Consider the following 27388-nt stretch of genomic DNA (forward strand, 5'->3'; position numbering starts at 1 on the left):
CCCAATGCGGGCATGTTACTGTTCCTAATGTGGCAGGTGCATTCTAGCACTCTCAACTGCATGAACTGCATGTAAATAATACAGCAGGATTCAATCTAAATCACTATTTCTTTTTGTACAAACAACTCAAAGACATGTCATGTCCTCACAAGTACAGCTTCAAGCAACGCCAAGCAACACCATCTGAGCAGCCGCATGAGAAGCCTGGAGTAAATAGACATCATTCCCATTGGCCTCACTTGGAGTTGCACTTTTTTATGCAGGATGAATTAATCCAATCATATCAAAAGCCAGTTCAAATGTGCTTTGCAAATATATAGGCACCTGGAATAAGGCAAGATAGTGGATACGTGATTGTTAGCCTGGACTACACTGCAAGGAGTAGCCATCAATAATTTACTGTCTTTTTTGGCATCAGGCTATCCACTCAATATGGATACTTCTGGCTGGGGCTGGTCAAATACGGCAAATGTTAAGCAGGAGGAATTTCAAAGGAAATAAACAAACAAAAGCCCATTTAAAAGTGTTTGAAATGAAACAAACATTAACATAAATTCTAAACAAAAATATTGTGGTTTCATGCTCATTTCCCACTTTCCTATTCATTCTCTTTCCCTTTTCTTCTCAGGCAGAAGGGGAGAGAAAAACTCTGAACGCATTATTTTTCATTATATTTTAGCAAGAAAATAAAGTTTCGAGGAGGGGGAGTAGACAAATTTGCATACAGCTCAAAGTGGCTTTTATCAAAAACATTTCAGATGCAACAATTTTATCAGCATCACTTCAAGTTTCATGCCTAGTATTCAAGGATCTCCCTCTGTACCTCAGGACCCCTCAGGATAAGGTAAAAGAACCCTAAAGGTGGAGCTATGCTCCAGAAAGCTACCATGGCCTGTAACTGTGCAATGGGATATAGAGTAAAGTGACTGTTAGATAAGGTGACCAACCATCCCATATTGCGGGACAGTCCTGTATATGGGATGCGAAAAAGGCATCCCGACTTATTTTTAAAAAGGGACAAATTATCCCATATTTAGGCCCTTTGGGGCTGGGGGTTGGGGCAGGAGCTCCTGAGGCTGCTGCTTCCCTGGGGGCCAGGTTGGGGAGCTCCTGCAGCTGCCATGTCCCCGGGGTTCCGGGTGGGTAGCTCCCATGGCTGCCACTTCCCCAGGGCTCCGGCTGGGGAGCGGCTGTGACTGCTGCTTCCCTGGGGCTCCACGCAGGCAGTACCAGCTCCCTGGGGCTTGGTGCAGCTGGGAGGAGCCACCTCTCGCTGCCATAGCTCCCTGTCCTGTGTTTGAGACAAGGAGATACAGGAGCCCTAAGGTTAGAGAGTAAACAAGTGAATAGCAGTCCTGGGATAACTGTGTTATTTTACTATGGTGCTAAATGCAACAACTGCAGAAACCCCCCAAGGGTAGAATAGGAGGCTGTTGGCATGAGCTGATAAAGCTGTAAGGCTGTCAGAACTAGGTTGTCAGCAGGAGGGTTTGAACCTGCAACTACAGGGGCTAAAGCCCTGGGCTCTAGCACATGAACTAAAGGACAGCTGGCTCTCAGCCAAAGCTGTAGAGCGGAGACTTCACTCTCCCCAATACAGGGTCTCAGTGCCTTTGGGATTACACATTTCCCTCCACTGAGGAAGTACATCCCAAACTTCAGAGACCTTCCAGCAGTTTATTCCAAATGAGCAACCCCTTGTAAGGCTGGTGCACCTGGGTAATTGGTAGGAGGAAATGAACCTGTGGCCTTAGGGGCTGAAGCTTGGTGCACTACTGTATGAGCTAAAAGCCACCTTCCTTTCAGCCAAGGCTGCAGAGGAGAGACTTCACTCTCCCTTGCCCTTGATCTGAGTGCCTCTGAAGTTGCCCAATCAAGATATTTCCCATTTATGCCAGGGACCAAGTATTTTCAAGTATATGCAAGGATAACATTATTCAGCTCACCTGCTCAGAGGTTTTATAGAAAGCAACTGATGCATTGACCAGCTTAAGCCTGTCTTCCATCTTCAACATCAGCTGCTGCCAGTGTAATGCCACCTTTTCAGCGCATTCCCGAATGGCATCAGCATCATAATGCCCAGCCTGTAGCAATACTTCAGCTTTCTGCTGTACCTGCAGAGCACTCTGGTGTGTCTTCTGTAAGGAAGTCGCATGAAAGAGGGACTATGTATAAGGGGAGGAAAAAGAGGTTTGTACAGATGTGCAAGGCATATGGTAAAGAGGTGAAACAAGGTGTGAACATGGAGATGTGAGAGAGTGAAACATTTTCAGATCATTTTCTAGAATTAACAGTTTTTTTTTAATAAAGCACTTTGGTGCACCTTATAGATACAAGCATACAACCCATTGTTAGAGCTGGAGAGCAGCAAGCACTGGTGGATATGGGTAAAAATTATCCACTATGGCAGTATCCTTGGAATCCTGAAGGAATTACAGCATATTTGGTACCCAAAAATCAGATAATACCAATCAGGAGCCATACTTGGCCTCCCTCCCCCCCCGCCCCCCCGAAATGCCTAAAGCTCCCAGCTATGGATAAAAGTAATCAACAGATCTATAACCCTTAGCAAACTAAAGACCCAATCCTGAAACATTTAAACATCATTTTACTCACATGAATATTTCCATTAATTTAAGTGGGACTGTTCACGTGAGTAAAGATAATCACTTCCACAGGTGTCTGTGTAATCTGGCCTGAACAGTCCAACCCATCAATTCCAGAAAACATGAAGATGACTTCAAGGGACCATTATTCCTTTTAATTTATGTTAATGGCCATGTGAAATTATGGTGTTAAATACATTATTATTATTATTACTAATAGTTTTATTTTCTAATCAGGGGTTATTAATTTCATTTTTCTAATTATTTTCTTTTAGGTGTTATGAATTTATTTTTTCAGGGTTTATTTTAGCAATATTTAATTTTTATGTAGCTGTCTAACAATTAGGGTTTTGAGTGGCTTTTTGCACATGCTGCAATGAGTTAAAATTTCTATACATTACTCTTTACCGTAGTTTACACTCCAATGTTTGTCTTTGTAATGTTTCTTAGTGCACTTTAGCATAATATGGTTTCAAACAGCAATTTGTGAAGGAGCACTAGGGAACCTTTAGCATACTCCAAACCAATTCATGAGCAACATATTAGTGTGCTTTAGAAATCACATGCCCATAATCAGCATTACTGCTCTGTGCAGAGAAACCCATAGATACAAGGAACCTTTTCCAATCTTTATTGGATAAGCAGGTTTCATTTGTTGTTGGGAAGTCCTAATCATAATTCATAATAGAATTTGAGCCATCTGGATGAAAAAAAAGTTGTATTAGTCTTTGAAGAGCTCAGTGATCTTGACTGCCCATGCCTTGTACCATCTAAAATGTTTTAAACAATATTTCATATATGGTATGTTACTATCAGGGGAGCTGCAGTTACACCACCCTCAGGGAGTGACAAGAGACACGGATACCTCCTGCAGTCTGCTGGTTGTGCTAACTGAGGGAGTAATTTACTACAGTAATTTAAGGTTTTTAGGGATGTATCACAGCTGCTCAGCTATGAAGGCCAGCAGGGTGTAGGAGACAGAACAATGAATTAACACACGCCTCATCCTTTTCCATAGCTATTAATGCCAGCAGGAGCAATGGAGCAGCAGATCCTGTACACCTCTGACTGCAAGGGCAGCTTTTATGCAGGCTGCTAAGATGAAGAAAACCCTTCAGTGCTTCCCTTCTCATCATGTGTAAGCCGCACTGTGGGAGCACGATTTAGCCCAACATTATGATGTTATTTTTAATCTTCTATAAGGAAGCCCAAAAGTCGCCTAAAGACACACCTAGTCTGTTCAGTTTTTAATTGTTAATGACAAATTCACATGTGATACATTTATGATCTAACTCCTGAGTCAGGAAAGGAGTTGGGAAATGTCTGGTATACACTGTTGAATAACGCAGCGTAGAGAAAACTATTTGCAAAAAGCATTAATAGGTGGCAAAAACATTTAGGAAGATGTTCAAGTACACTGCTTTATGGCTCTATGGGTGGTAATGATTATTTTAAACAGAGGTTAAATAATTTTAAATGAAAACGAATTCAACACATTGAAATCTTTGGAGGCCTGTCTTGGACAGTTAGTCCCATCTATACTGTTTAACTGGGAAAGACAAGCGAATGTTCCCACTGGTGTTACCTCTATGGCCAATTGGAATTGCTCATGCTCTCGCTGGAGTTGCTCAGCTTCTGAAAGGGAGCTTGCGTTGACTAAACTGGCATTGAGCATTGATTCCCCATTCCGAATCCAGCCGAGCACCTGTACAGAAAGGATACTCAATGTGATTGTCTATACTGTCAAATAACCTCCTAATTCAGCCCGCCTGAAGAAATATACTTTACTTAACACGATCTGAGTGTGAGTCAATCAGCAGAATATAAATCATTGGATAAGGACTCACTTCTTTAAACAAATAATATGCATTGTCAAACAGACAACAGGTCACACTATACAAGTAATTGCGTGAAAAATTAGAAGACACTGCAGGAGTATTTTGATATCAAGGAAGTCCCCAGTGTCACCAGAAGCTTTGATTATAAAGTGAATATTCCTCTTTGTAAATGCCACAGGTCAGGAATGCAATGGGTAAGAAGGCAGGGTTCAAATTAGACATGATTTTCTGCCCCTTTTGCAAATTTCTGTCCATATTTGTTTGAAAAGTCACATTTTTCACCTTAAAAGCTGCTTTCTTGTTCTTACAGCTCATTAGAAAATGTAACAAAGTTCTTAGCAAAGTGTCATAGAAACTGTGGGCATGATTCCAATCTTACTCTTAAATGAAATCAGGCCCAGGTCTGTTGACTTGAGGAGCCCACAGTAGCTAGCAATGTGAACTCTCCTTCTCTGAATAATATTTTTCCAAGTACAAAGCCTTTGGCCACAGGATTAAGAGGATTAAGTGGAAGGGCTGCACTGTCAGATCTCATGAAGACTCTTGGCTTGGGTATTTTTTAGAAACCACCTACGTATTTGCTAAAATAGGAAGTGGGTCCATTTCTACATTTGAATTTCAATAGTTTTAATCAAACATCCCTTTCCTTTCAATGGAAGCACCCAGGAATTTGGAGGAATGTCTGATCTGGATCAGTCCAAGCTCTAGAACTCAGACTTACCTCTACTTTTCTGCTCGATTTCAGCCTGCATTGTTTCTTCTTACAATGGGTGACCATCTGGCCCATATTGGGTGGGACAGTCCCGTATCTGGGACCAAAAGGGCACCCTGACCTATTTTCTAAAAGGAACTGATTGTCCCATATTTGGGCCCTCTCCCCAGCTGACCTTTTCTGCCAGTAGGTGCGGAGTTTTCTCAGAGTTCTCAACTGTGGCTTCCCCAGGGCTTGGGGTTGGGGGGAGGAGAGGGGGCCATCGGTGGCTGCAGCTTCAAAGGGGTTCCCAGTTCCCGGGGGATGTGTGGATCAGGGGGAATGTGGTAGGTGCAGCAGCAGCTTCCCCAGGGCTGGAAGTGGGGACAGCTGCTGCTGCTTTCCTAGGCTCAGGGAGCAATGGCAACTGCGGCTTCCCAGGAGATCCGGGTGGCTGCAGCTTCTAGTTCCCTGGGGCTGGGAGTGGGGCTCGGGGTTGGCAGCTGCTGCTTTCCCAGGGCTCGGATGGGGGGTGAGATGTGCAGCTGCCACTTCTGCAGGGCTCCCAGGGAGTGCTGGCAGCTACCACCTCCTTCCTGGCTCCCTGGGGTTTGATGGAGCCGCCTCTCCCCCCCCATATCTTCCTCTCCCATATTTGGGACAGGGAGATATGGTCGCCTTACTCTTACATGTTTGCACAGAGAGCAATTTCCATCTTCATTTTCTAATCTTACTATGCAATTCTCATTCTGCACCTGTACAGTTTAGTGCCCTCCCCCCATTCTAAAACTGACTTACTCATTCCACTATGTAGCTCTGCATGCTCATTAAGAGTAATGCCAACAAGCTTGATCGACCCCTGGATATCACTTTTTAAAAAAATGTAAATGAACAATTTCCCTCTCCCTCAGGTCATGGGGCCCATTTCTGTTACCTTTACCAATGTTGAATAGTATCCTATTCTGCAAGTAGTCCCACGGATTTCAGTAAGGGCTTGATTCAAATCACACTGAAGTCAGGAGGTTTTTACATTGGCTTTAGTGGCTTTGGATGAAGTTCTTGGACTACTTTTGGAGGAAGGCTAAATGCCAGGGTGGCAGATTTGGACTGTATAATAGGTGTGAATGATATACCGGACATTTTTTTTAAAAACAGTGGGACACATTCTGCTATTTTAAAACACTCTGTCCAAAAATAATCACTCAAACAGCACATGTAAATTCATGGATAAATTTGCCAACTGATTGTAGTCCTATTTTCTGTCAATATAGCTATCAAATTATTGCAAGAAATCCAGGTTGTTTTTTTTTTAAATTATAACATCCTGTTCACAAATGCACAGGAAATCCTTACTACCTAATCACCTTCACAAACGTAGCTTATGATGTATAAGCTTTGAAATCCAATAACTTTGGTTTACCATTCTAGATATCAATTTATCTTTGGTTCCCCATTCCCTCCAGGTGATTCATTGAAGTGCCTTACAGAAACCATTTTTTCTCCCTACATCATACATCACCTTCCTCACAGCCATTTCCCTCCCTCTGGGATAAGGAAATTAGTTGTCCCTAGGAGGAAAAAAAGGAGCCAGTCTGCACATGTAGCTGACCCTAATTTGTAGAAAATAGCATTCTGCTCAAGTCAGCAGTAGAGCAGTCTTCATCTATCAGCAGGTGTTACTGTTGCTGTGGGAAACACAATAGCAGATCCGAGAAAAAGGAATAGGATTTTCACACAACAATCATTTTGTCTATAATTTTGTTTAATTCTCCAGACCAAGAAACCCACGTATTACAAACTACACTGTAGCAAGTGTTGAAGTTCTGCCTTTTTTCGGAAGGAATTAACCAAAGGATCCCCATGGCTAGACAAGCTATGAAGTGACAAGAGCATACACCAGGAAACACTTTTACATTATGCTGAGCTCCTCGCTGACTTGGGCCTCTGTGAATTAAATAAAAAAAAAAAAAGGAGTATTTCTTCTGGAAAAGACATAGCTGACCATAATCATTCTTTTTAAAAAGGGATCAGAATGTCATTGGGAATTTTAGGAAGCAGCTTTCATTTTTCAAACCTATAAGCTGACATTTTCAAAACCACTAGATTTAAATGCTGAATTGTTTTTTGCAATTTGTTTCTCTAAATCCCCTGTGCAGTTTCAAAAGCTTCAGCCTAAAAAGTCAGCTTGGCTTTAAACACTAGGAAGGGACTGGATGACGTAACGACTTGTTTCCTAGCACCTGTAGTAATGAGATATTTTCTGTGTACTTGATCGCTCTATGTAACAGCTACCTTCACACAATGAAATCAGTAATTCAGATCTTAAAGCAGAGTTCTGGTCTTCCCAATTGTCAGTTATGTTTATATTTACACAATGGCTCTGAAAAAACTTACTAAACAACGTTAAATATTTGAGGTAGCCCAATAAAAACTGGAAACTGTCTGAAACCAGGTGCACACACAGCTACCTTTACACTACAGCAATATTTTGAAAGAAGTTCTTCTGGAAGATCTATTCTGAAAAAATGTCTTTCGACAGAGCACAACCACACACAAAAAGCTGATTGTAAAATATAAATTTACTCTTTTGACAGAGAGTGGCCACACAGCCCCCATCTCTTAACGGCCCAGGAAACACCATGGATTGAAAAATCTGGTGCCATGGAGGACGGCTCTTTTGAAAAAAAGAGCCCCCATGACATATACACACATTTTTTTCTGAAAGAATCTTTCAGAAAAAGGCACTCTTCTTCATCCAAGAAAAAGTGACACATTCTTCTGATTTAATATCAAAAGAATGCATTTCATGTACGGATGCTCTGCAGCACCTTTCGAAAGAGCCCCAGCTTTTCGAAAAAACTCACTAGCATGGATGTAGCCACCAAGTATATGAGCTGCAACTAAAAAATGTTTAATGGGGTTACACATGGCATTTCAGCCTTAATTTTCCATTTCCTGGAATCTGTTGCCTTCAGTAAGAGCTCTCTCTCATGCATCACTGTCATCTCAACTTTTGGTTAAAGTTTCCCCTCATGAAAATGAGGTACTAACAATATTGATGAAAGCCAGGTATAGTTTCTGCATGACTTAAGGCAGACTCTTTTGCTCTGCTATTTTGTGAATCTGAGTCTGTTTTGATTGGTCAGGTAAGGCAAAAGACATAATTGCTGCTCCCTCATGAGAAGATACAATATTTTTAACAGGAAAAGTTTTACAACTGTAAATCAGTAAAAACTCAATCAGCGTTAAAACCATTTGCATGAGCAAAATAGATCTGTTTAAAATTGCAAATGAGTATTCTGAAATCTTTTGCATGTAATAGCAACATTAGTCTTCACTTCACTTTCCACTAATATCTGCATAAGGAAGACTTGGGAAGCAACAGCTGGGCTGTGTCTACACTAGCCCCCTTCTTCAAAGGGGTCATGGTAATCAGCCTGAGCAGAGAATGCTAACTAAGTGCTGCAATGAATATACAGCACCTCAATAGGCTAATGCTCTCCGCAGCAACTTCAAAGTTGCAAACTTTGAAGCGCCTGCATGCCACATAGCCATAGGCACTTTGAAGTGCCCGCACTACTTCGAAGTGCCCTTACTCCCAAATTTGTCGCAGCACTTCATGAGTATTCTCCACTCAGGCTGATTTCCATGCCCCCTTTGAAGAAGGTGCCTAGTGTAGACACAGCCCTGGAGACAGAAAAGTCAGCTGTATATGGCACATTCTAATTATCCTTATACCTGTGAATCCTGACTCTCCTTAATTCCAGTGGAAACGAAAACGTCATGCAGCTCTTGAAAATGTAATATCTAGTGTTCAGAGATACAAAGCTGGATGCTAAACCCGAAAATGTTTATAAATCGTGTTATTAAACATAAGCATGTATATAAAGGTCTGCAGAATCAAAACACTAATGCTATAATTCAACGCCTCATTGATCCTTCATGCTTCCATCCTGTTGAAAGTATTTCAACATACCTTTTTGCTGTGTCCATATGTTTAAAGAAATAAGAGCAAATACCTTCATGATCTTGAGTGTCTACATTTCACAAACTGATCAATACCAATGAAATTAATTGCCAACTACTTCAAATCAGGATCTTTTTTTGTTGTTTCTCACAACTTCTCACGGATACAATTGTCTTTTATGTTGCTCATGTTAACCAAACAACTGAAATAAACAACTTGGAAATGATGATTACAACACGTTATTCTAAAAGAGTCTAAATCAGATGATAAAAACACAGCTTGTGGGACATTTCTCAGCAATGTAAAAAGCTTCCTGGCCTTCATTTTTCCATTCAGAATTCTGTATCCTTATATTTTCAGCTGTAAAACAATGTATGAGTTTTTAAGTACAGTAAACACTCAAAATGCACGACTTCGAGCTCACACGAGTTAAGCACAACTCAAAGTTGCTCTGCAGCTGTCTGCCCATGAGGCTCCCACAGCTGGGGTAAGCCAGGCAGGCAGACAGCCTTCGCCACTGTGGGAAACCAGGGAGCAGCAACACCTGGGTCCCATAAGCCCAGGGGAGCTGGAAACCACGCAGCAGCCTGGGCTTGCTGGAGCCAGGAAAATGACCATCCTACCAGGGTTTGGTTCCCAGCTCCCACCCCCTCTGCTTGTGGGACCTGGAAAACTGACCAGCCATGGGCCATGTTCCTACTCCCTGCCACTCTGGGAGCCATGTAATTAGAGTTTGATGAAAGCTCTGATGGCACAAACATGTTCAAAATGTTCCACATTGTATATAGAAATGTACAGTTCTCAGCTTAAATGGTCTACACTTTTTTACAAGTAATTTTTCCACCACAAGTGTTTATTTTTTGTGTACACATAGTAAGCATAGCTTTTATTTGAATAGCTAAAGCTTCTTTGAGTACCCAAACAACTTGGGGGAAAAAACAGCCACAAAGAGGAGAGTTGGAATTAGAACTGAGAAATATTTGGAGGTGAACATTTACATATTTTATCTGGTTTACAAGACCTGCTTGCAAATTGACTCCAACTTAAATGACACTTAATATTCTTTTAATTACAACTTTGTATAGATGCTTCTAATATAGCCCCAAGATAATTCTCTGATCACTCTCCTATATTCACAGACTTGCTATTATCTGGGAATGTGCTAACAGCCTAGCACTAAATGATGGGCTTTAAACAGACGTTTCCTACAAATTACAGATTTTATCAGTTTTGTTGAAGTGGAAATAAAATATTTATGGATTTAAATAACCCCCAAGTCTCTACAAAGAGGCCCAATGATTTTGCTTATGACTGAAAAGCAGTAACAGTAGAATCCAGTTGGAGCAAAGCCTGCACAATGATTTCACTGTAAGCAGAAGTTTCACTATCATCGTAATTACAATGCACTGAAACAGTTACAGACTTCTGTTCCAATTTGCTATAAGCAGTTTCCCACTATTATCAAACACAGAGCCCAAATTCTCCTCAGACTTCCAACTTGAAACTCCACTGACTTCAATCAGTACTGAAATTAATGTACAAGAACCTCTATTTTGCAGGTGATCTGTGGAGTTTCTTGTAGTATAGCAGGAAAGCATCTGCCTGTCTTCAAGCAAGGATGCCTCATCACAGTTAGAGCCTCGTATAAGACTCTTCTCAGGTTTCCAAAGGCCTTTTCTCCTATTAAACTGAAAAAAGTGAAGAGTGGGCCTTTCATGTAGTACCTGGGATTACATTCAGCTATAATCAAACCTGAAGTGGACACTAGGCACGCAGAAGGGAAGAACTAAACTATATAATGAGCTTGAGACACAGGAACAGTGGGACAGCAAGGTGAGATTGGTTAAATTGGGTATTAAGAAAACTAACATATTATAACTAGGGAAAGGAAATAAAAGGACTAACATAAAACAGGGGAACAGGAATTTAAAACCATAGGCCGCCAATGTTAAGGGGAATTTATTTTAATCTAAACAGCAATTGTCCTGCTATTATTTCTGCATAAGCTTTTCAAGTTCTATAGTTACAACAGAAAAGAAGGGTGAGGCATGAGGATATGTCCTTGAGAAGCTCTATGCCTTAATATGAAAGATTTTGTGAACCAGTGATCTATATTATTTCCACTCTGTCTCAGGTCACAGAGCATCACACTTGGAGATTTTTCACTTAAATGGCCACAAACAGCTATCCTCTTCGCATTCAAACCCATGAAGCATATGATTTAAAACAGAAACCTTTCCTAAAAGAGACTTTAATAGATACAGACAGGAAAAAGACTTTGGATTTACATAAGCCATCATGTTAAAACACAAACATATGTATGTCTCCCAGAACTCAACCTAGTTTGCTGTGTCAGCACAATGTTACCAAAGCTACAATAGGTGTCTGTAGCAACTAAATCTCCATTGACTCTCAAGAGCAAGTGCAATTTGGGAATGAGGGTGAGACAATTCATTCTTAAAAATGAAGGAAATTTGGCCCTGACCAGAGATGAACAAGCCAAAATCAATGTATTTTCCAATTTCACTAAGTGGTTGTGAATATGACTCATTCCCCAAGGAAACTAAATACAGCTACTTCAGGATATATTTTATTTTGCTCTTTTCTGGGAAATTAGCTCAAGTATCTGATAGGTTAATAAGGAATAGATTTTTTAATATTCATCTGAACATACAAAATGATTCTTAGCCATCAGCTTGCTGAATGGTCACAGGGTAATGAAGGCTTTGATACTTCAAATACTGAAACACTAATTCAGGACAGCTCGTGTTCCTCTTGCAGGAGATAGATAATTGAATGCTATCTTTTCGATCAGGGTGGGGAATCACTGACCTGGCCCCCAAATGAAAATCAGGAAGGCTCCGGGTTTACTCCCAGGGCCAGATTAACTCTTCTGGGAGCCCAGGGCTAGTAGATTTTGTGGGATCCTTAAGTTCTGAGGTAGGACCAAACTGAGGGGTTCAGTGTGTGGGAGGGGGCTTCTGGGGAGCAGGGTTGTGGTGTGGGGTCTGGGTGGGAGGTAGAGTGCAGGAGCAGGCTGGGGGTTAGTGCAGTCTCAGAAGGAGGAAGGATGAAAGAGTGCTTTGGGGTTGGGGTGTGAGGTCTGGTCAGGAGGTAGGGTGGAGAGGACTGTGGGTGGGGGTGTGAGGGCTGGGAGGGTGCAGGAGTGGAGTGGGATGATGGGGGTCTGGGCAGAAGGGGGCAGATGAAGAGGACACATATGACCCAACTCCCAAGGCAGGGGGAACACTGGTGGCTCTGCACAGTTCTGCGCTGCAGGAAAGTGCTCATTGCAGGCACCGCTCCCTGCCTTTCCCATTGGCCTTCAGTCAGTGGGAACAAGCCTAATGGGAGTGCTTCTCTGCAGTGTGCAAGGCCACTCCCCACCCTCACCCTCACCAGGCAGGACCCACAGGCCAGGTCTGGCCAGCAGCTTGCCTTGATCAGGCCTGAAAAGCTCAGGGTTCAACCCCCATTTCCACAGTGGAGAGCCAATGCTGGCGCTCCAGCCAGGGTGCCCCTGCATGGCTGGAATGCCAGTGATGGCTCATGCTACTGTGTGTGTGTGCGGGGGGGTCACACCTCACGGGGATCAAGCAAGCTGTGGGATGAGTATGGCCAGCAGACCATAGATTCCCCACACATCAGTTAGGTTTTTAGTTGTTTGTTTTGTGGAATATTCTAAGGCACAAACCTGTGAATTAAACTTCCCCATACATGCTCTCGGTCCTGCAGCTTTAGTTATCCAGAAAGCAGTAATCACTGTATTTCTCAAAAACAACGGTGACATAATGGATTAGGCCCAACTATAACAACATGTATTTCTAGAATTTATATTGCATCTGGCCCTCTATGCTCTAACACAGAACCACTGTGTACTCTTAAATAACCACCGTGTTTCGTTTCAGAATTGGCTACACTGCAGAGAGTAAAGTACTTGTTCCAAATACAGTGTGTAACATATTTTGTGTCCCTAGAGAAAGACAGCCCCTTTATAAATAATAATAATAATAATAATAATATACAGCCTTCCATTCAGAAGGATTCCAAAGCACTTTATAAATTCCACACACTTCATACTTGACACTGAAATGCCAGGTGACCATATTTTCAAAATTGAATACGAGGAGACTTTTGTGTTAGCATTTGTTGAGGTTGTAAACTATTCAAACCAAAGTGCACTTTTAAAACAAGCACTAATGGCACAATTGACAGCTTTTCACTCAGCAGCCCCAGGAACATATTTCTCAGCATGGAGGATTTTTGCCAACTGTACAATTACACATAGGAGGGACCCTGAGGGGTCATCTAGTTCAGCCCTCTGCACTCATGACAGAACTAAGTATTATTATTTTAGACCATTCCTGACACATATTTGTCTAACTTGCTCTTAAAAATTTCCAATAATGGAGATCCCACAATCTCCCTAGCCACTTTACTCTAGTACTTAGCCACCCTGACAGGAAATTTTCTTAACATCCATCGAAAACCACTCTTGCTGCAGTTTAAGCTCACTGCTAATTGTCCTACCCTCGGGTGTTAAGAAGAATAATGTTTTCTCCTTCCACCTTGTTACAACATTTTACAACTTGCAAATGGTTAACATGTCCCCTTTCAGTTTTCTCTTTTCCAGACTAAACAATCCCATTCTTTTCCACCTTGCTTCATAGGTCATGTTTTCTAAACTTTAATTTTGTCACTTTTCTTTAGACTTTCTCCAATTTGTCCCCATCTTTCTTGAAATGTGGTCCCCAGAACTATAGACAACTCTCCTAATCAATGCAGAGTGGGGTGGAAGAATTACTTCTTGTGCCTTGCTTACCACATTCCTGTTAATACACCCCATTTTTTTTTTACCAGCAGTGTCACATTGTTGACTAATATTTAGTTTGTGGTCCTTTATGACTCCCAGATCCCTTTCTGCAGAACTCCTTCCTAGGCAGTTGTTCCCACTTCTGTACGTGTGAAACTGATTGCCCTTTCCTAAGTGGAGTACTTTGCACTTGGCCTTACAAAAGTTCAAGCCCACACCTCTTCCACGCCCACTCTCATTCTTACCACCCCTGTTCTGCCCTTCCCCACATCGCACCACTTCCCTCATGCCCTCTCCCCTACGGGGCATGCCAAGGAGTGGCAGCAGGAGCCAGGCCTCCCCTCACTCACTGCAGCAGCGGGACATGAAGGGAAGTAGAGTGAGGCAGCAGATTGTGGTGGTGGGAAGTGGAACAAGTGGTCTGGTTTGGGAGACGGTGGGAATGCAGAGGCTGCTGCAGCACTCTGCTTCCCTGAGGCTCCTGTCACCATGGTGAGTGGGAGGGGGGCCCAACTGCTGCTATTGGGCCCACCCAAGGCCCTACAGGCTGACCTGGAGTAGGGGGGGACCATCTTGTCCATAGGATGGTTAGGGCAATTGCTGCAGGGCCCCCAAAACCACAAGGCCTGAGGCGCTGCCCCAGGCCATCGTAGGGGTGGGACAGCTCTGCACACACCTCCCCTGGGCCACAGGGATTTGCTGGCAGAGGTGTGGAGCTAGCAGCCAGAAAGCGCTCCAACCCCACTTTGCTGCTGGAGGTGGTGGCAGAGCTTCCAGGAGAGTTTAATGTCCCCCAGGGGCAGCAGAACCAAACCCAAACTGATCTCTGCATGAACCCACTCGTTATGCCCTTCCAGCATGACTGTGAACCATTGATAATTACTTTCCAGGAATGGTTTTCCAACCAGATTTGCACCTCTTCTCTAGTAGCTCCATCTGGGTTGCATTTCCCTACTTTGTTTATGAGAAGGTCATGTGGGAAAATATCAGAAGAATATGTAATGTAATGCTAAGTCAGTTTCTCATGAAACATTGAGCAGTTATAATTAATGTTCACTTTGTGCAAAGAACAGCATTGATTGAGTCTATGATCATTTGACTTTTCTGTGCACTCTAAACATTGAACATTTATTCTACTGAATTCCATTTTTCTTGGTGAACACAGAACATCTTTTGCTCCCTAGAGTAATGTAATTTGTAATTTTTAAAAAAAAATACCAACATTTTAATTGATGAAATGGAAAAGTTGGATATTTCAAGTGATCAAACAGATACTCTCAGGGCATCCTATGAAAACCAAGACTGACCCATTAAACCAAGACACAGTCATTTCACCGAAATGCAGCCACCTCTGGAGTGGAAAAATGTAGCTCTGTGGCAGTATGCAATCAGACAGGACAGGAAGAGAAGCAATATAACATATCTAAATGAAGCTACTGGGAAATTCAGGCATGAAAAACATAAATGACTGAGCTTTAATGTTATTGGAGCTAGAAGACTAATGCTAAAATTGTGAGATCCACAGTTGAAGATTAAAAATACTCAGGGTTCTACATCTTAACCAAAGATGACAAACTTTGCTGAGCTCCCCCAAGGTCAGTGAATAATGCAAAAAATGAAGTAAGGAGGGCAAAATAGCGTTGTGTACACTTTAAACTTGGACATTGAGATATGCACCAATGAAGCCAATGCTCCACAGTGCTTTCAAGTTTGTACCCAAATCCTCATATTCCCAGATCACATTTTGTTCTGAAGCACACTCCAAAGTAAAAGCTAAGGGGTTAATTCTGCATGAATGGTGTATGTAACTCCCATAAATATTTATGGGGTTTTGCCCATGCGCAGAAAATGGAAACGACTCCTCAAGAACTTGTAACAGCTCATTTTGAAGCCTGTGAACAGATGAAATACTGCTACACAAAAGGATTAACACTCCATAAACCTAGAGGGAAGCAATTTGGCAGAAACAGTTTTAACAACCCGCCTGTACTGTAATTGCTTTCAAGACATGTTTGAGCCACCACAAAATGGTTTAATGGCCATGGAAGAAAGCCTGACCTGCTTGACCTCAGCCTGTAGGTGCCGGAGCTGCAGACACTGCTCTAACCGTTTGTGAGTCTGATCAGCGTTAAGCTCTAGCTCATGCTGTTTCTCGTGTAGGAACTCCAGCAGCTCTTGCACTTGAGTCGCAAGATCAATGTCCTTTTCGCAGATGAGTTCAATGCCTACAACAAAATGACATGCATAGAGAGAGACAATTTCATTTATTTGCAATTCCAATTGCAGCACATTTCTGCAACCTGTCACATTGATTTGACTCTATCGTGATTCTTGGTAAACCCTTTCACAAACAGCATATGGTTTACCCTGGTGCACATGTTTGTTGAATCCTATGTCAGTACTGTCCTGTCTATCACTGTGTGTATCGATAAAATGAGATTTCTATGTTGATTGCTCCTCGTTTTGCTCATCTGCAACTTTCCATACGGCAATGATTTGACTGCAGCTTTGGTGATGTGGAACTGGGAATTTAAAAGGAAGGAAGGAAGGAAGGAAGGATTCCTGTCCTCCTTCTGGGATGGTGGAAGAGCAGAGGGCCCACAATGTCGAGTGTGCCTAAAGTCTGTGCAGGTTCCTAGGGGACCGTTAACACTCTTGTAATTTATTCAGTCATTTTAGGTTGTTCTCATTTATGCCATGTGTCAAATCATTCCTAAACCAGCTCTAGAACTGGAGGTGTGAAAAGGTGACTTAGCATACCCGTCCCCAATCCCTCCAAACCCAGTACTGAATATGCTTCATTGGCCGAGTAGATTTGGCCCACTGTGTTAAAATCCCAAGAAAAACAATGCAAAACAATAGCTCATCTTCTCTGATATGCAATTTCACCAGTGTAACTGACAGACTGGCCCAAGTCTTTATTTGACATTTCACACTACTGTCATCTATGCAATCGTAAATCAGTAAGAGCCTGAAATTTTTAATTGCTTCAACAGATGCAGGATCCAAATAATTATAATAATAAGATTCACCTAAGTGTGAGGAGACAATGCATTGTTCTTCAAAGCCATTGATTATGCAAAATTAAAAAAGGACCCACCCCCACGCCACAACTGAAAGTAGTTACACAGAAAGCAGAGAAATTATTTTTAGAGATATTTAATGTGAAGTCTTTTCTGTGTCCCAGAATTCCATGACTTTCATCCTCTGTCACAGTGATATCTGCAGGCAACAGAATTAGAACCTATATTAACCCTGTGTCAGCCCTACCTTGTGTTATCCATTTTCTGACTCTCTCAAGAAAGGCACATGGGAGTGAAACTCATTGGCTGATTCTCTTTCCCAGCCAAAACAAAACAGCTTCCTCAATACCAAATAAGATGAAATGGCCCCACGCTTCAGATTTAGGGTTTGGAAATTTAACTTATGCTCCCATTCTTGGGAATGAAGCTCCTTCTAACTGTCAGGCACCGTGCATATTTGTTATAATTAGCCTGCATATGGTACTGCATCCTTAGGACAAAACACTGGTGTTTTACATGCTTGACTTCACCACTCCTATTTGATATTAAACTCATGGTTTTCCATCATGCACACTTGACTGATGTAGTTTTGACTGTGCTAACTCATCAGCAGTAACCACTAAACAGCCTAGGAAACTATCCAAGGGAAACCCACTCTCCCAGTGATCAATGATTTGCCCTTTCTTGCTTGCCACATGTCACACAGATTTATGCCACTTTGCCAGCATATGCAACGAAAGAGCTCATTTTCCTCAAAGGTGGATTTGCAAAACAGAAAGCATTTTCATACTGTATTTTTAATAATGTCACTCCCCCCAAAGCCCTCACCCACACGTTTGTCATATGCAAGCAGAACTACTTTTTCAATAAACTGAATGCAATTTCAAATTTTTTAGTCATCTCTTTACTGAAGGGGATTTCAGTATGGAGTGGAGCATGCTCTTAAGCAGATTTATTAAAATGAGTAGCCTCAAGTACAACAACATAAACACACCAGAGCTCTCAGTGATGCCCCCCTATATCAAGTGAAACAACACCAAGATGACGGTATTTACTCTGGATTGATGCTGGTGTAATTGGTGTAACTGAGGTACAATCTACCTAGCTACCTATATATATTTTCTTCAACCCTTCAGATAACTACAGACTATTCAAATTATACACGTTCAAGTAATGCTTGATCCAAAGCACAGTAAATTCGATGAAAACACTACCGAGATTTGGATCAGGCCTGTATTATGCATCACATGTTGCTTATGTTTCAGCCAATTAGGATTTTATAAAAAACCTAATTTGCCAAAATAAATGAAATCTGAGAAAAATCCACCCAAAAAGCCAGCTGATGATTTTAAGAAAAGGCCATTCTGTTTGCACGGATGCCAGAAGTCAAATTTCTGACTTCCAACCTTTAAATAAGTTTTATTTATTAATTTTCTTAGTGGTAGCAACACAATGAGGTCTTAATTAAATCAGTGAATAACCTTAAATGTATTAAAATATGTTACAGATAAAATATATGTATGGAAATTGAAAATAGCTTTCATTAAACACTAAAATAAAGGAAAAAATACATTTTGATGACATAATTGACAAAAATGTATTCTGTGTAATACGGAGTTGTAGATTATAGTGAATGATACTGGGAAACTTCAATTTCAAAATCTTTTAAGCTTGACTTTGCCACATGATGACAGACTTCACTGACCAAATGGAAATTGCTTTGCATAATATGAAGCTCTTCTAATCTCAGAGGCATTTATTCCTGTGCTGATTTAGGACCCATTTCAAGAATGCATCCTAGTTCAGGAGAGACACTTAAGTACATACTTAACTGTAATTAAAATACAGTAGTTCCTCGTGTTATGTGAGGGTTGCACTCCCACACACCCTCGCATAACTTAAATTATGTGTAACTCGGGAGCAGCTTTATTCCCCAGCAGAATGCACGTTCTGCAGCCAGGGAAGCAGCAGGAGCACCTTTTGATAGGTAAGCCCTGGTTGGAGGGGGCAGCTGGGGAGGGTTGAGCCTGGTAGTGGGTTAAGGCTGTAGGAGAGGAAGTCAGGGGGTTAAGCCTGGGGTGGGTTAGGGCTGCAGAGGGGGCGGTGGGTGGAGTTGAGCCAGGGCTGTGCGGCCCTGTGGAGGTGAGCTGGAGTCACAGGGTGGGGGGTGAGCAGGAACCAGAGCTGAGCCCAGGGGGTGAGGGGTGAGCCGGAGTTGGGCGCGGAGGGTGAGGTGAGCTGCAGCCACGCACAGGAGGTGATCCGGAGCTGGGTGTAGCGGGGGAGAGGGGAAGAGCCAAGGCCGTGCAGGGGATGGTGAGCCAGAGTTGCACGGGGTGGGGGTGAACTGGGGCTCTGGGGGGTTTGAACCCAGGCTGCATAGCGGAGGGGCTGAGGGAGTTGAGCCAGGGCAGGAGGGGGATTTTGAGTTGTGCTTAACTCCATTAATGAGAGTTAAGCGCAACTCAAAATTGCTCATTTTGCGGGATTACTGCATTTGTTTAAATGCTTTAGGAAGAGACTGAAGCATGTGCTTTGCTGGCATTAAACCAAGATTATTGCATCTTGAGCTCTTTCACTGGAGTAGATCCTTAGCTGGTGTCATGGGTGATGTGTGAACCATGGGCACAGGGAGGTTAGACCCTGACCTGTCCCAACCCATCCCTTCCACCTAAGCCACTACTCCACTAGCTCCCCTTCTCCTGAGGCAGCCCAGGCATCCCTCTGATCATAGGCACCTGCCCCCACCGCTCATAGGCAGAACATGGGTGCAGTCATATGGGGCTGTCTGGGGAGGCACAAGCTGCCACACACCACTCTTGGCTGGTGTACATTGTCATGGGCTCTATTGCAGGGCAGGGAACCTTTTTTTCTATCATTGGCCATTGACTTGCAGAAAAAAATCAATCGTGGGCCACACACAAATAAAAAGCAACTTAATGTAGGTCTTTTGTAAGGAAGGGAAATGTAAAACATTTAATTCACTCGCAGCTTTAATGCGATGGCTGAGGTTGCAAATTAAGTCAGATAGCGATTTTTCACACTAGAATCCCTGCAACCTGAACCCCACCGTAGGCACATGGCTTGGAGATGCTACAGGCTGCCCCGCACAAGAGTGCCAGAAGCGCACACTGCCTGGCTTGTGCGCCTGCCGATGTGAAGTCAAAGCTCAGTAGAGCGTCGGGGGCTCTGCCGTGCCCCAGCACTGAACTAGGAGTGATGGGGTGTTGCAGCACACCCCCATGTTTTACCCGAGGTCCTGGTTGCTGGCCCTGCACCTAGGCCCTGATTTCTGGTCCCATGCCAGAGTCCCAGCAGCTGCTCTATCCTCTCACATGCCCTGGGTCCCAGATGCCACACTGCCTCTGCATACCTGGGGTCCTGACTTCCAGCCCTGCACCAGTGTTCTCTGTAAGCTGAGTGCTTGTGCAGCCATCCAGCAGAGATTTAAATGCCACCCACCTGATTAACAAAGCACCCACAGCACCCACAGCCAGCAGCATATATTTCCACTGATGGAGCACATCTCCATATGACTTGGTGCACATAAAATTTATTCCGATCATGGATGGAGAAACATAGAGGGAACCCTGCCCTGCATTCAGGGTCACAGATGCCATGCTGCTTCCTGTCCCCAGGGTCTGCTTTACCCCTGTATGTCAGAATAGAGGTCTCATCATCATCATCAATAACCATGGGCTCAGCACCTGTTGGTGTCTGATGCCCCTTTCACTATTTCCTTCCATCTTTCCCTATCCAGTGCAGAGTGGCTTAGTTTCTGTAGACTAGCTCCACGCCAATCTACTACATCATCTATCCATTCTCTGTGGGGTCTTCTTCTCCTGTACGAACCGTCCATTAAGCCGAATACTAGAGTCTTGATTTTTCATTCGTTGTTCATTCTGCAAACATGTCCAAATAGTTATAGCTTCCATTTTATAACCTTCTACAGCAGGTTCTCTTTCGGCTGTATCTTCCTATATAATTCCTCATTGGTGACCTTCTGCATCCATCCTATTCTCAGAATCTTTCTACAACAACTCCTTTTGAATGCTAATATTCTTCTTTTTGAATCTTTCATTATCACCCACGTCTCACATCCGTACAACATGCTGCTGAATACACACATTTTCAAGATGCCCAGCTTCGTTCTTAAGCTAATTGCTTCGCTTTTCCAGATCTTATCTATCGTCTTCAAACTCGCTCTTGCTTTCACTATTCTAGTTGCTATTTCCTTCTTACAGTCTAGATCATATGTTATGTTGCTCCCCAGATATGTGAACTTCTCTACTTTTCTAGTTCAATACCATTGACACTGATTTTCCTTCCTATTTCCTTACCTCCAAAAACCATTGTTTTTGTTTTATTGATGTTCATAATCAGTCCGTACCGCTTCCCTTTTTAACACCCGCATTGTTTTCACTAGCTTCTCCTTATCTTTCTCAATGATAACTATATCATCCGCGAGCCTCAAGATGTTAGGCAAGAAGTAAGTTGCTAAGGCATCTACCATGGAGCACCTACAGGGACACTCCTTGAAGAAGAAGAAGTTTGTGGCTTCATCATCTAAACTTTCAGCGAACCACTCACTGCAGCACTAGCAATCATGTTTGAAAAGTGGCAGAAATAGGAATTGATTTTCAAAGCCTCATACTGAGTTACCAGCTCTGTTAGTAAGAGCAAGCAGCTTTTGACTTGTAAACTGAACAAACCTGATGTAGAGTTCAGTGAGAGGAAAGAAAATTCAGTGTAATTTTTATAACCTAAAATTGTCCTCAACTGAAATCAGAAACAGTAGGCTCCAAAGAGCAATTGCTGTCCCTTACATTGCTATCCTTCAAATATTCTGCATTCCCTGCAAACCGGTTATGAAAAGAACCTTCAAGTAACCCTGTTATACTCAGTCCTCAGGATGGCTTTTGTTTGCTCCACATGGGCTTCACACAGGGAGGCTGAGGTAATCTTTTGAAATATTTTTTAAGAAATAATCAATGTAATCTCTGTTCTACTGTTTAGAATCCAGAAAATTATTTCTATTCTCCAGCAGTTTTAGAGTTCCAAACAAACACAATGAGTTTTTCCTCAGAGACCAATCAACTAACCTCTTGTTTGTGCTCTGGCATAGATCACATCTTGTACCTCCCCATGTCTTCTACTCCCACCTGCATCTGCTCTGGATCACATCCTGTACCTGCCATGCCATACTGCTCTGATATTTCCAGGAAGAAAAGTGCAACTTACTGATTTATTCTGGGCAATTTCACCAAACAACAAAGCCAGGAACTAACAGGCAAAGCAGAGAGCTGGACATATTGTGAGTCTATGCTGTGCCAGCTTCCACATACTATTTACTCTGTGCACCTGCTTTCCTATCATACAACTTTCCCTTTTAGCTGCTGCTCAGCTCCTGTTACCCAGAGCTTGCCAAATTATGCTGAATATTGAAAAAAATGTATTTTGGGATTAAATGTTTGCAAAAGACTAGGATGAGATCAAGAAAATCAGTGTTATTTGTATCCTGAGAGTAGTCTCCTCTTGTCCTACTTTAAGGGTGTGGAGAAACTGTTCTGTGCACCTTTCAAGACATGTGGGAAGATTTAAGCAGCTCACAAATAATTATAGCTTCTAGGACAGTAAGTAGAGATTTATCTGAATTATTATTTTTTCCCAGGTGAGAATGCAAACATACTGGAAACACGAACCTTTTGCAGAGAAGCAGGGTATAAGACACAAAGCAACTTCTCTGCAAATATGTTCAAGACTGCCATTTAGGAGCGCATGATAGGCAGGTTTTTATATCCTGTGTTTATCTTCACTGCCAAATAGACTTTGCACATAAAATTCCAACACCATATGGCACATTCATACTGAAAACAATGTACATTTTCAATACTTCTTTGAAGGGAGAACATTCAATTATCCAGCTAGGGGTCTGTTAACAGATTATGTGATTTCTTTTGTATTTTTTTAAATGGACAACCATTAAGCAAACTGTCTTGCTCACCAGAAGCCTGGACTTCCATAATGTACTGGTGTAAATCTTGTCCTTGCTGGATAACCTCAAAGGTCATGTTGTTCATGGCCAGTTTCCGCTCAGTGTGACGCTGCAAGCGTTGCTCAGCCAGAGTTAGGTCCTCGGTATTGAAATCATTCATTTGTCTCAATAAATCTTCATTCCAGGCATCTAACTCTGCTGTTACCTTCAAAACAAAGAAAAAGCCACATATTGTATGCACTGGAAGCCAACAAAAGCTTATTCCAAAACAGTAGTTAGATCATCATAATACTCCTCCAGCAGGATCCGATCCTAAGCCACTTGAAATCAAGGGGAGTCTGTTTATTTCCATGAGTTTTGGAAGAGGCACTTGCATAGCACTTTTTTATGTGGATCTCAGTGCTTTGACAAAGGTGTGTGAGTGCTATTATGCTATTTACAAGCTGGGAAAATGTAGCATAGAAGTGACTTGATCAACGACACAGCAAGCAGTAGCAGAATTAAGTACAAAATTACAATTCCCAGCTCTAAACTCTACACAGATCTCCAGCAATCATTTGCAATGATTGTCTAACTTTGCTTCCTTTGTTCTTGTTCTTTGTTCTGTGTCCTGTTTCTTCATTGAAACAATTCTCTTGTTTAATCTAACAGTCCAATCACTATTTCTACTGTATTATCACCTTGTAGTACCCAGATAGTAAATGAGTCCAACTGCATTAGCTTCTACAGAATCACACTTGAAATTAGAAAGAAGTAAATAAGGATAAAAAGCCATAGGAGGAAATGAAGAACAGGGGACAAAGGTAATGGTAATCAAATCTTGATGTTAAGTTAAATATCTAATCTGTATTGGCACCAACATGAAAGATGTCCAATTTTCAGAGGTGTTAAGCCCCATTTCTCACTGAAGTCAATGAAATTTGTGGTTGCCCCAATGCATACTTAGGTGTTTAACTTCTGAAACCCACTTTGGAAAATTTTGGCATTTTATCCCACACTTACAAAGCAAACCAAGAGCACCGAACCAAGAATTTCTGGCCCCAAGCCCTCTGCATGTTGTTTTGGATTTGGGTTTAAAAGACATAAATTCAAAATGAGAACCCAAGTCCAGCTCCCTGTTTAGACTCTTCTTTGAATGAAGTGGAAACACAGATTTGTTCACCCCAGGCAATCTATGATCATTTTACAAACCCAGGACTGAAGTTCCAGGGTGAAGGGAAGAGCACAAGTGCTCCTGAGGGCTTTCCATTTTTATTCAAATTATTCCTTTGTCCATTGCATCCAAATAACTTGAAATAATAACTCTCTTGGTTTACAGTCCCATTGGTACCCTTCCGGATTGCAGTGGCCTATGATTTTACTCACACTTCCCATTTAATTGGAGTCTCTGGAACGCAGTGGCTTATTGGCAGATTTTCTTTTCTATTACCAAGCCCTGCAGAAACAGTCATGGTGGAAAAGAGAGAAGGAGGTTGGTAGACAGTTAGAAAGGGTTTTAAAGCGAGATCCTCTGCTGATAGTGGGCAGGCCTTGACCTCATTTTAAGCGATGGAAAACATAACGAATAGCTACAGTTTAAAATGAGAATAGATTTCCACTCTGAATGGTATGGTACTTGAGGTTCCATACAAAGCCAGTTTTGCTCACATAGGCTGTTAGAATGGCATATAATTTTACTGGATCAGAAGGAGGTTTTATTTTTATTGGTTATTAAGAATATTGCCTTTCATAGTTCATTGCATTGATTGTCAAGCTGGTAAAACATAGTCATCCGAAAATGTATAATAGAATTAATCAAAATTTCCTGTAGATGTGAATCAATTCTTGTGTACCTGCACTGGGGAAGCTGACTAAAGGTACTTAAGAATCACAGTTACAGAGAGGAATCAGAAATGCAATCATATGTCACATCTGATTTCTCTTACAAACTACATATTAGGATAGTGGAGATTCTGTTCTACTGTGGAGAATGTCTCCATCCTGCAGATGTTAATACACAGTTTCATACGCAGTGTTGTTGTAGCTTTGTTGATCCCAGGACATTAGAGGGGGACAGTGTCCCTGTGTCTACAAGAGCCCCTTCCTTTTGAAAGGGACATGTTAATGAGTGGGTTCGAAAGATGCTAATGAGGCGGTGCAACGAATACGCAGTACCTGATTAGCATAATAGCAGCTGCGGCAATTCAAAAGTGCGGCTTTTCAAATCGCGAGCCACTTGTGGAGACAGGACCTTCCGAAAGGACCCCCCAGTTTTCAAAAGCCCTTCTTCCTAACACCAGATAGGAAGAAGGGTTTTTGAAAACTGAGGGGGTCCTTTCGGAAGGTCCCATCTCCACGGGCAGCACGTGATTTGAAAAGCTGCACTTTCGAATTGCCACGGCTGCCATTATGCTAATCAGGTACTGCGTATTCGTTGCACCGCCTCATTAGCATCTTTCGAACCCACTCATTAACATGTCCCTTTCAAAAGGAAGGGGCTTGTGTAGACATAGCCTGTGAGAGAAAATGTCTTATTGTGGTGGAGTTCTTGGGATGCAATGTGAACTGTGGGACTACTGAGCCTTCAGTCCACCCATCTGGAGCATCCCTCGCACTCTGTGATATTGTTGCCAAGCCACAAACCTTTGATGGCTCCTGTACTTACACAGCCATCCACAGGCAGAGACATCTAGAGCTACCCATCCTTGTACCCCAGGACTGAACCATCTTGACCTGGTCAGAAGACTCTACTGTGTCAATGTACTTGAGCCTTTCCTGAAGGAACCACTTTCTACAGATGGTTCAGTTTTCAGCCCACTCAATCTTTGGCCTCTCTGCAGATGGTGCAAAAGATCACAGGAGCATCTGTCATATGGACACTGACTCAAGTCACAGACCACCAAACACACACCAAAAGTGAAAGTTAGGGAGACCATATCACCCTGTCCCAAATAAAGGACATGGAGATATTTTTTGGCAGGGGGAAGGGACATCTCCTCCCAGCTCCACCAAGCCCGAGGAAGCTGGGAAGAAGGCAGAAGCCACTGGCGCTCCCTCCTTCTCCCCCTCTCTCCCCAAGCTTAAGGGAAGTGGCAGCTGCCAGCATGTCCTCCCCTGAGCCCTGGGGAAGCGGCAGCCACTGGCCTCTCTTCCCCAGCCCCTGGGAAGCAGCAGCCAATGTCCCTCCCCCCGCGTCAAAGAAGTGGCAGCCATTGGCCCTCCCCTATGGGGAAGCGGCAGCCACCTGCACTCCCCACAACCCTGCAGCCCTGGGGAAGCAGCAGCTTCCAGCACTCCCCCCTCGCCAGACCTAGGAAAGTGGCACTGATGTGACAGCCAAGTGCTCTATGGCCAGCAGCTGCTGGCAGAAAAAGTCAGCGGGTTGTGGGGGGTGCCCAAATTCAGGACATTTATGCCCCCTTGAAAATAAGTAGGGACACCTTTTTAGCATCCCAAATATGGGACGGATTTTCACCCTAGTGAAAGTGAAATGTTTTAACAATATTTTATCCTAAATTGCAATCTAGGAATCTCAAACACTTTGCAAATGCTGGCTGATTTTCCCTCACTGGGCCCTGCTAAAGCAGGACTAATGTTAGATTCCCTTTCTAATTTGGCCAAACTGAAGCACAAAGTGGTTAAGTGTCTTACTAAATGTCGCACTAGAAAATGTGTGACCTAGCAATGAAGAAACCCAGGACTCCTGATTCCAAGGCCTGTACTTTACCCACCAACATTAATATGTGTGAGGATCTCATGATTGGAATCCATGTTAACTGAAGGACTATAAATCTCATTCATAGAATCATAGAATCATAGAACACTAGGACCGGAAGGGGTCTCGAGAGGCCATCGAGTCCAGTCCCCTGCCCCGATGGCAGGACTGACCACTATCTACACCATCCCTGATAGACATCTATCTAATCTGTTCTTAAATATATCCAGCGAGGGAGATTCCACAACCTCCCTTGGCAACTTATTCCAGTACTTGACCACCCTGACAGTTAGGAACTTTTTCCTAATGTCCAACCTAAACTTCCCTTGCTGCAGCTTAAGTCCATTGCCTCTTGTTCTCTCCTCAGAGGCCAAGAAGAACAAGTTTGCTCCCTCCTCCTTATGACACCCTTTAAGATATCTGAAAACCGCTATCATGTCCCCCCTCAATCTTCTTTTTTCCAAGCTAAACAAGCCCAATTCTTTCAGCCTTTCTTTATAAGTCATGTTCTCCAGACCTTTTATCATTCTAGTTGCTCTTCTCTGGACCTTCTCTAATTTCTCCACATCTTTCTTGAATTGGGGTGCCCAGAACCGGACACAATATTCCAGCTGAGGCCTAACCAGCGCAGAGTAGAGCGGTAGAATGATTTATCGTGTCTTGTTCACAACACACCTGCTAATGCATCCCAGAATCATGTTTGCTTTTTTTGCAACAGCATCACACTGTTGACTCATATTTAACTTGTGATCTGCTAGAAC

At 42.7% G+C, this 27388-nt stretch overlaps 1 protein-coding gene across 13 annotated transcripts in view; it reads right to left on the reverse strand.

Annotated features, from left to right (window-relative positions):
- The window catches only part of KALRN (kalirin RhoGEF kinase), a 489190-nt gene that overhangs the window by 242499 nt on the left and 219303 nt on the right, over positions 1–27388 (reverse strand). For all 13 annotated transcript variants that reach the window (XR_012646382.1, XR_012646380.1, XR_012646383.1 and 10 more), the window contains exons 12-15: positions 22943–23138; positions 15974–16140; positions 4192–4311; positions 1947–2165 (exon numbers count right to left, since the gene is read on the reverse strand). Coding sequence is in view for 8 of the 13 variants with exons in the window: in XM_075000963.1 (XP_074857064.1) it covers positions 1947–2165; positions 4192–4311; positions 15974–16140; positions 22943–23138 (702 nt within the window). In the remaining 5 variants the exon portion in view is untranslated. The remainder of the gene's footprint in view (positions 1–1946; positions 2166–4191; positions 4312–15973; positions 16141–22942; positions 23139–27388) is intronic.

This window comes from Carettochelys insculpta, chromosome 8, assembly GCF_033958435.1.
Source record: "Carettochelys insculpta isolate YL-2023 chromosome 8, ASM3395843v1, whole genome shotgun sequence".
Lineage (NCBI taxonomy): Eukaryota > Metazoa > Chordata > Testudines > Carettochelyidae > Carettochelys > Carettochelys insculpta.